This window comes from Rhinolophus sinicus, linkage group LG11 (assembly GCF_036562045.2).
Source record: "Rhinolophus sinicus isolate RSC01 linkage group LG11, ASM3656204v1, whole genome shotgun sequence".
NCBI classification, from domain to species: domain Eukaryota; kingdom Metazoa; phylum Chordata; class Mammalia; order Chiroptera; family Rhinolophidae; genus Rhinolophus; species Rhinolophus sinicus.
This window is the reverse complement of record NC_133760.1, coordinates 880,571-890,678: the sequence shown is the minus strand read 5'-3', so window position 1 is coordinate 890,678 and position 10,108 is coordinate 880,571. Positions and strand designations below refer to the sequence as shown.

At 49.3% G+C, this 10,108-nt stretch overlaps 1 protein-coding gene across 1 annotated transcript; it reads left to right on the top strand.

Annotated features, from left to right (window-relative positions):
- The first annotated feature begins 115 nt into the window (after positions 1 to 115).
- On the top strand, positions 116 to 9,894 carry LOC109438638 (leukocyte immunoglobulin-like receptor subfamily A member 5). Its single transcript, XM_074315987.1, is given in 5 exon segments — positions 116 to 2,518; positions 2,676 to 2,711; positions 2,889 to 3,173; positions 3,318 to 3,620; positions 8,986 to 9,894. Coding segments are annotated over 5 exon segments (795 nt in total). The 5' UTR covers positions 116 to 2,484; the 3' UTR covers positions 9,123 to 9,894.
- Positions 9,895 to 10,108: the final 214 nt, after the last annotated feature.

The window sequence follows — 10,108 nt, the reverse complement described above, 5'->3', positions numbered from 1 at the left end:
CCATCACAAAGGACCACAGACTGGGTGACTTAAACAACAAAAACCTATTTTCCAACGGTTCTGGAGGCTGAATGTCCGAAATCAAGGACTGGCAAGGTTGTGTCCTCTGAGGTCTCTTTCCTTGGGTCATGGACGGCTGTTTCTAGCTTCTGCTCATATGGCCTTTCCTTGGCATGTGTGTGAGAGGAGAGAAATCCCTGGGGTCTCTTCTTATAAGACACCAACCTATCTGATCAGGGCCCCACCCTTATGATCTCATTTAACCCTAATTGTTTCCTCAGAGGCCCCATCTCCAAATATAGCACACTAGGGGTTAGGGCTTCACCACAAATTTTGAGGGGGACATAAACATTCATGCCACTACGTTCCACCACATGAGCCCCCCGCCCCCAAAATTGATGTCCTTTTCCCATGCAAAATACATTTGTTCCATCTATACAATCCCCCAATTCTCCATTCATTCCAGCATCAAGCATCAAGTCTAAAATCCAAATTCTCATTTACATGTCGCCTGCATCAGACTTGGGTAACACTCAGGGTAGGACTCATTCTGAGGCAGAATTCCTCTGAACCCTTGAGCCTGTGACCCAGACAACTTATGTGCTTCCAAGATGTAATGCTGGGACCGGAATAGGAGAAATACCCCCATTCCCAGAGGGAGAAATCAGAAAGACAGGGGTGATGGATTGCAAGCATGTTCAATAGCCATCAAGGCAACTTCCACTAGAGTCTCCACAATGATCTTCATTCAATGTTCTGCCCTCCAGACCCTCTGGGGTGGCAGCATCACCTCCGTGGTTCAGCTGGGTGGCACGGCCCCTTCGTCTCTCTGTAGGGGTCCTACTCCCAAGGCTTTCATGGAGGCCATCTGCTCTGTTGAAACCAAGGCCATGACCCAACCTTTGAAACCAAGGATTCAGCCCTGATGATCTCTGAATCACGTTTTGGGTCATTCTTCCCTTTTCTTGAAGAAGAACAACACACGTTTGCAGACAGATGTCTCTACCATCCAGTCCTGTAGAATCTGAGTAGTCTGACACTTTTCATTCCTTTTGTCTCATCTCCACCCCCTTCAGTTCAAACAGGTGGTGTTTCTGCTCTGACAATCCCATCATCTCTTTCCCAGCTGACAGTTCTCCCCTAAGCATGCTTTCTCCTTTGTGGCAATACAGACAGTGCAGAAGTTCCCAGATCTTTAAGTTCTGGGTCCATTGGCTTAACAGTTCATTCCTCCATTCATCCACTTTTCTCAAATGTTGCTATAAGCACTCAGGATGACCCATGGCAACATTTTGCTTAGGAATCCCTTCAGCTAAATAATGCAATTTTATAGCCCACAAGTTCTGTCTTCTAGAAACATTAGAAAACAGGTCAGTCAAGTTCTTTGCCACTTGGTGACTAAGATCACCATTTCCTTATTGTCTAAAAGCACGTTCATCATTTCTATATTAACAGAATGGATTTTTTAAAATTAAAGTTTATTGGGGTGACAATTAATATCCATATTTCACCCATGTTCTGTTCATGATTCCTCACGTATTCTCTGAGAAGATGGAGCAAACACATTCCCACACATTTATACAGGGTAGTACGAAAATCTGAAAACTTATATTTCAAGAGAAGAATATCATACTTAGGGTTCCCACATAAACTTAGATGCAAAATAACTTTTAAAATTGGGATAAAATCTGTTCACAATTTTACTGCTCAATTCACACAGGGAGTAGACAAATATTAAAATAAAGGCCAATTTTCCTCAACAAATCAAAGCTCTAGGCCAAATTACTGTCCCATAAATTTTAGGACAAGTCATGGCACCAGAAAGACAGTTGTGCCCGAGGAGGGAGTGGCACTGAGCGGCAGCAATAATCCAGAGGCTTGTTCCCAAGAAGGTGGAGTGGGTGCTGTTGCTAAGAAAAAAGGGAAGTCAGTAAAGACGGCTGTGATATGAAGAAAGCCACTCACTCTCTAGGGCCAGGAGAAGGGTTGTGTTTTCTTCCCTGTGTCCCTGTGTTTCCCCTTTGTGCTCATTGTCACAATAACACTCCCTGAACTGCACGGTGAGATGGTAAACGTGTGTCTCTGCTGATCTGAGCTCTGCAGTAGGAACCTGTGTCTTCCTGAAGCTTCTCCAGGGCCTGGGTGACCATGGTCCATGGTGAGGACCCCACAGGGAGGTGCTGATAGACAGGCTGAGGATGAAGGAGACCCCATGGGAGAGGCTATGACAGGAAAGGATGTGCCCTGGGTCATTTCACCTGGAAGGGGCATCTCAGGAAGTCACCAGGTCTATTTGCTGCTTCATCCTAGAAATGAAGCCAGCCTCCTGGGGAGGGGTTGTTCCTCTTCTGTGGAGCTGCTTACGTGACAACCACATGAGAGGGAGGGACAGCCTCTAAGTGACCACACCCTGTGCATCTGTCTGTCCTGAGTGCTCTGTGCTTTCCTCCATCTGCACAGCCCAGAACAGACGAAGGAGAGGCCATGATCCCCACCCTCATGGCCCTGCTCTGCCTTGGTGAGATTGACAAGGGGGAGGGAAGCCCCTGTCTGGGAGGGACCCCACCCACATCCAGGCCCTGGTCAGTCAGGAGGCCCCAGGGCTCAGGAGGCTCACGGGGAGGAGGGCTCTGCTCAGGACTCAGGGCAAATCTCTCACAGGGTCTCTCTTCCAGGACTGAGCATGGGGCCGAGGACCTGAGTACAGGCAGGTGAGTCTGTCCCCAGGTGTCCCAGGTCCCATCTCCTCACTGGAGACAAGGACCCATCCTTTGAGATGGAGAACAGCAGATCTGGGTTGACAGATGGGGGCTCTAGGAGGTTTGGGGTTAACAGATGGGAACTGAGTGTGGGGGCTGTTTTGTAACCCAGCCTTTGATTCCATCCAGGGACCCTCCCCAAACCCACCATCTGGGCTGAGCCAGGCTCTGTGATCCCCTGGGGGAGCCCTGTGACCATCTGGTGTCAGGGGGCCCAGAAGGGCCAGGTGTTCCGTGTGGATAAAGAGGGAAGCACAGAGCCCTGGGACAGACAGAAGCCACTGGAGCCCGGGGACAAGGCCACGTTCTCCATCACACACATGACAGAGCACATTGCAGGGAGATATCGCTGTTACTATCTCAGCTCCACCAGCTGGTCAGAGCGCAGTGACCCCCTGGAGCTGGTGGTGACAGGTGAGAGGACACTCAGGGCCCCAGTCTCAGCCTCTGCCCTCAGGAAGGGGGTCTGCTCTCAGGGTGTCTCCTCTCACAGCCCAGCCCTAGGGGGTATGAGGGGGGTGTGAGCCCCATTTAACACTCTGCCTCCTCTTCTTCTAGGAGTCTACAGCAAACCCAGCCTGTCAGCCCTGCTGAGCCCTGTTGTGACCTCAGGAGGGAATGTGACCCTCCTGTGTGCCTCACAGGAGCAATTTGGCAGGTTCATTCTGACTAAGGAAGGAGAACATGGGCCCCCCTGGACACTGGACTCACAGCGACACTCCAGTGGGGGTTCCCAGGCCCTGTTCCCTGTGGGCCCTGTGAACCCCAGCCACAGGTGGTTGTTCAGATGTTATGGCTCTTACAGGAACACCCTCCAGGTGTGGTCACACCCCAGTGATGCCCTGGAGCTCCTGGTGGCAGGTAAGGAGCCAACAGGTTTGGTAGGGGTTCCAGAACCTGCACAGCCCCTGCCGGGAAGCCCAGGTAGTGATGGCTGGGACCAGGGGTGTGGGGTCCCCAAGGAGGGAGAGACAGAGAGAGACAGTGATGGGTAGGGAAAAGGGGAAACCTAGAGAAAACAGAAACAGAGAGACAAGGATACTGAAATAGAGGCCTGGTGACTCTCAGTTCAGAACAAGGTGGCACTCACCCTTCCTCTCTCTAGACCAGCTCCCTGACAGACCCTACCTCGCAGTCCCAAGCTCAGCAGGACCAGGCTGAATTCTCCATGAGTCCTGTGACTTCAGCCCATGGCAGAACCTACAGGTGCTACAGCTCACAAAGCATCTCCCCTACCTGTTGTCACACCCCAGTGACCCCCGGGAGCTCCTGATCTCAGGGGAGAAGCTCACTGTCCTGTCCCCTCTGAGTCCCTACAATTTATTTGAGGTCACGACTTAGAGATATCTGAGCTGGGATGACATTGAAGGGGGCTCTGAGAGAAAGTCAGCCAGAGGGTCTGTTCCTCAGAGGTCTTCTCACCCCTGTTCACCGCTGCCCTTCATCTGGAATCAAAGAGTTTCCAGGTGGGATGCCTAGGGTTCTTGGGGTCACAACAGGGCAGATATAGGACAAGTGTGACTAAGGTGGGGACTCCAGGGGCAGCCCTAGCTCCTCACCTCTTCATATGCTCATCCTCAGGACCCTCTGCAAACCCCAGGCCCCCACACAGAGGGCCCATCCCTACAGCTGGTGAGTCATTGGGACCTCTGCTCAGAGGGAACACATACCACCCCAGGGCAGTTCTGAGTCTCTCAGAGGATCTAACGTCCCTCAAATACTCAAGGACGGGCTTGTGTTTCAGGGGCTGCTAGTGAGGCAGAGATGCCGGGGGAGTCACAGCATGCCAGGGGCTCTGAGGCTGGCAGATGACAAGAGGGGCAGACATGGCAGAGGGAGATGTTGCGGCCTAGCCTGGTGGAGGAGCAGCCGGGCTGAAGTGGGGAGAAGGCAGCTCCCGCCCCTCACCTCCCCGTACTTGGTTTATGATATATGAGTGGGATCACCTGGCAGAGGGGGTCTCAGTGGTCCCTGAGGTCATGATTTTGGACAGGTGCCAGGAAAGCAACTCCTGTCCCTGTCCTTTCTGAGCTCCAAGGTGTTCACTGGACTGTGTCCCCAGGAAACCCTGAAATATCATGGAAATAGTTGGAGCATGGGGGGCGTTACACAGACGAGAGTCATCTGGTGAAGGGGCAAAATGGGCTGGGACTTCCCACCCCTGAGACACCCCATTCCTGCAGTCTCAGGCAGGATAGAGGATGGGAGAGGGATGCAGTTAAGCTGTGGGTGAAGTTAAAAGAAAGTGAGATTAGACTGAAGTTACAGGACAAAAGTCCAACCCACTGACTTCTGTTGTCTCCTGCATCACTACTCACCAGCAGCCCGGAGCAGGGGCACATCCCATGGAGGGACCCCCGGAGGTGGGACTGCATCTGTGTCCTGGGAGGCTGAACTCTGAGAAGACACTCCCTGTGTGAATAAGGGGGCGCTGCCTGCGTGACCTGTAGGCGCCCTTTTATTTCTGACCTTCTGGGACATCTGAAAAGTGGGTATCCTAGATCTGCTCCTAGTCCACCCACTCTGAGCCTGTCTAGCTAGTCCAGTAATTGTGACCTTGTATGGATGAAGAAGCTGAGGGACACAGGGGACAGGTGCTTGAGATTTTTATCCATCAGGCCTGGATGCTCAGCTTTCAAGCAGAATCCACAATATTATGGAGACAGCAAATATTAGGAAATCCCCTGGTCCCATACGGAATCTGTGAAATTTTCTACTAAAAGCTAACACCTGTGGGGACAGAGTCCCAGAGAGCAGTTTCCAGGCTCTGGCCTGGCGTGGAGAGGTGCTGGCTGGGGTGGTGAATGGCCATCAACTGTGATTGGTTGGCCATCAGCTGTAACCGGTTAGCCAATTGGCTACAGATGTAACTGTGGGGCTGTGTTGATTGGTTGGTTGGTTGGCAGGCAGAGAAGTGAATGGCAGACTGCGGATCCTGTGGCTACTACTGCATGTGTCTCCAACCCAGCCGCCAGAGAGAATATAGTGGTATGACTCCTCTATCTATGTCTCCGTGGGTGTTCCTTTTTGGCCTCACCATGTCCTGTGTTCTTATGTGGGGAGCAGGACCAGAGGCCCCGCAGGCTGCCCTGCATGACACACCCCTGTACAGTTGACCCTGTGTCCAAGCCCTAACAAGTTTGGAGAATGTCTTGAGTGCAAGAGAAAGAGGGGGCTGCGATTGTAGCATCTGGTGCCCACACCTGATTGGAGGACAAGGAAGATGCCAGGCTGATGGGGAAGGAGAGGCTGGGAGAGTTGGCAAGAAGACAAATGGACACTCCCTCAGCAGCTCCCGTTTCACATTTCCAGAGACCATTACATGAACCCGTACCCACACATGTGGGGTCCCTGAGCCTTCTCAGACCAGGACAGGAGGCTGCTCAGGCCAAGGTGGGATCTGCTGTGGATGATGGTGGAGCCCACACGGGTCCTTCTCCTATAGAGAGAAGCATCCCCACCTGTGGGCTCCACACTGCATTGCCTCCTGTGCTCACCTGGAGACCTCCATGCCCTCAATGGTCACCTGAGACCAAGGCAGGATGGTGCTCAGATCACTGAGTAACCAGGGGCTTCCTGCCAGACTCTGTGTCATGCAGGGTGTCATGCAGGATCTCTTGTCCCGCTCCCCACATAAGAACGCAGGACATGGTGAGGCCAAGCAGGAACACCTATGGAGCCATAGATAGGGGAGTTATACCGTTATATTCTCGCTGGCGGCATCCGCCTCTCTGCAATCAGCTCTTGCTAGCTCAGCCATCTTCTTGCTAGCTCCCATTTTCTGCTAGTGTAGCCACGGCAGTTATATGTTGGCCAATGGCTCATTTGTTACAGCTGACGGCCAACTAGCCACAGCTGATGGCCATCCAATCACAGTTGATGGCCATTTACTACCCAAGCCAACACCTTTCCACGTGAGGGCGAGAGCCTGGTAACTGCACTCCTGGCTCTGTCCCCACACTCTGTGTGCAATTCATGTCTGCATTTCTGTGCATACTTGTCCATTGGTGCTCTGTTTTGAGAACTTTTAAGCAACACTTGTAAATGTATACTTAGAAATAGATTTGTTGTATGGATTCAAGATTCAAAAATAAGTAATTTTATTTTTATTTTCATTGGGATTAGATTCACTATATATGCTTATTACGGAGAATAACTTCTCATTATTAGGAAGTTTTCTTATAAAAGATGCTTTAGAGGTTTTACTTTTGACTTCAGATACATTTTGAAGTTTCATTCATAAAATAGTCTACACTCACAACTTAAGAGTTATTCAATTACGTTATTGGTTGATAAGTAAGATCTTTAAATTCTTTACATTATCTAAGTACTCATTAAGTATATATAACAATGATACTAGTTTAATTGTATTAATTTTATATTTATTAACTTACCACAGATTCTCCGACTTTCCATGGGTTTTCGACTCATCTCCTCTGATATATTAATAATAATGCTGTCAACCACAGGAATTTAAAATTTTACTTGTTTATTTTCAGATTGTGTGCCAATTTTATGTAACATCAAATGTCATATAACAATGATGACAATGTAAGATGTACTTGAATGTCACTTTAAGAAAACATCTATATTTTAGCCCAAATTATTTTTAGGCAAGCACGTCAACTATGTATGTATGTATGTATAGATAGATAGATAGATAGATAGATAGATAGATAGATAGATAGATAGGAGACACTATTGACCTATGAATTTCAGTCCATTTTTTGGTTACATTCAGGTTGTATTAGGAAAAATTCTCTAATATTTTAGTGTGTTTTCTGGATCTTCACATGGCTCCTCTAAGACCTTTTCTGCTCTTCAGGAATCCGCTCCAAGGGCCACCTTCACTGTGACACCGTTCAGCTCTGTCCTGTCTTCTTCTAACCTAGTTATTTTTTCATGTAATAAGTACAACGTATGCTGTGTGGTTGAATTCATATATACACACATACACACACACACACACACACACATATATGCCCTTCCTCCATGGATCCTGGGTCTTCAGCTATTGAACAAATATAAGCTCCCATATCCAGAAGAGTTAGTTTATGTGGTCTGATGTCACAGAATAAACAGAGAGATGGCAGGAACTCAATTATTATTATTTTTTTAAGATTTTTTATTGGGGAAGGGGAACAGGACTTTATTGGGGAACAGTGTGCACTTTCAGGACTTTTCTCCAAGTCAAGTTGTTGTCCTTTCAATCTTAGTTGTGGAGGGTTCTGTTCAGCTTCAAGTTGTTGTCCTTTCAGTCTTAGTTGTGGAGGGCGCAGCTCAGCTCCAGGTCCAGTTGCCGTTGCTAGTTGCAGGGGGCACAGCCCACCATCCCTTGCGGGAGTCGAACCGGCAATCTTGTGGTTGAGAGGACATGCTCCAACCAACTGAGCCATCCGGGAGCTCAGTGGCAGCTCAGCTCAAAGTGCCATGTTCAATTTTAGTTGCAGGGGGCGCTGCCCACCATCCCTTGTGGGAGTCGAGGAATTGAACTGGCAACATTGTGGTTGAAAGCCCGTGCTCCAACCAACAAGTGAGCCATCCGGGAGGCAGCTCAGATCAAGGTGCCGTTGTTCAATCTTAGTTGCAGGGGGCAGAGTCCACCATCCCTTGCAGGACTCGAGGAATTGAACTGGCAACCTTGTGGTTGAGAGCCCACTGGCCCATGTGGGAATCGAACAGGCAGCCTTCAGAGTTAGGAGCACGGAGCTCTAACCGCCTGAGCCACCGGGCCGGCCCCAGGAACTCAATTATTTTTGTATTGAGACCATTTTCCTTGCCAATCTTGAGCTTTTGGGGCATAGCCAAACTCTGTTCCAACATGACTCAGAAGCAAAGTCTAAATTCAAAAGGCACAAGAAGACTGAAAGAATCCATGAGAACAGAATGGACCTTCTATAGCAGAGAAAGAGGTTGTGAGGGGACTGGTTGGTAAGTTATGTAATGAGAAATGGAAAGTTACAAGGACTCAGAGCCCAGGGGAAAGGCTTGAGTGGCATCAACTCTTCATCCATTCCCACTTTCTTTTGGTTCTCAGGAGCAGCTGACACCATCAGTCCATCACAAAACATGTCAGACCCCAAGAGTGGTTGAGTGGGAGAAATCCTCAGTCATGGGACTGGGCTCTGAGGGTCATGTCCTGTCGATGAAATGCAGGTGCCCTGGGGACATCCAGGGGACCTGGGTGATTTTGGTCTGCGCTCACCTCTGTGTCTACAATTCCCAGCCTCCCACCCCCAGGACTATACAGTGGGGAATCTCATCCGGATGGGCGTGGCTGGCGTGATCCTGGTGGCCCTTGGGGTTCTGCTGTTTCAAGCTCATCACAGCTTAAGAGGAACCCACGATGCAGCCAGGATGTGACCACAGGAGGGGACAACACACTGTTCAGAGTGGTGCAGCTTTGGAGATGAATCCTTGTGCCCAGGACATTCTGAACGAGCATGTGGGGCATGTGCTGTGTGACCTGTCTGCAGCTTGCTGCGGGTGGACGACCCACTGTTCACGGGCAGGGACAAGGTTTGGGCCCTTCTGCCATGAAACTCTGCCACTTTCTCTCCCGACCACTGCTGAGGTTTCTGACTGGCTCTTCATTTTCCCCATTTCTGTGCCATCAGCATTTTCCCCACAAGACAGATTTGGGTCCACACCTCCTTATACTTTCATGGAGCATGTTTCCCTTTATTTCTCATTACCCAAACTTTGATGTACTTATGGATTCTCCAAGTCTTCGGTTCAGAGCATGCAGTCTATTTTAATAAATCTGTAAGTTGGCATAACAAAGAGCTAGCCCGAGAGAGAGAGATCCAAAATGGTGTCCTAACATTCTCTCTGAACTCCAAGCCTGTCATTTTCCTCAGATGCTACCTGTATAGTTTCTTCAGAAATGTCTCCACTTGGAATCGAGACATTGTTGTTTGAAGGGATCACCTGGTCTGTACTGCCTCTGAGAAACCCAGTTAAAAACACTGATCCTTGTACAGTCCAGAGAATACAGTCACCAATATTGTGATGACTACATATGGTGCTTGGTGGGGATCGTTTTGTAAATTTGGGAGGATCCTTTTGTAAATTATATAAATGTCTAACCACTATGCTGTACACCTGAAACTAATAAAATAATATTGAATGTCAACTGTAGTTTGTAAATAAACACAATGTGTAGATGCAAAAACAGACACCGGTTCATGGCTGTGCCACTTGCTCGGTTCATGGCCATCTTCACGGCGTCCATGTGTGGTCCTGATGCAAACTAGGGGAGTGATGCCCAGAACTGACTTGCACAAAACAATGCGAGCCAATGTTGGACACCATTAGTTCTGCTCCGAGAACCCCAAAGTGCACCTGAA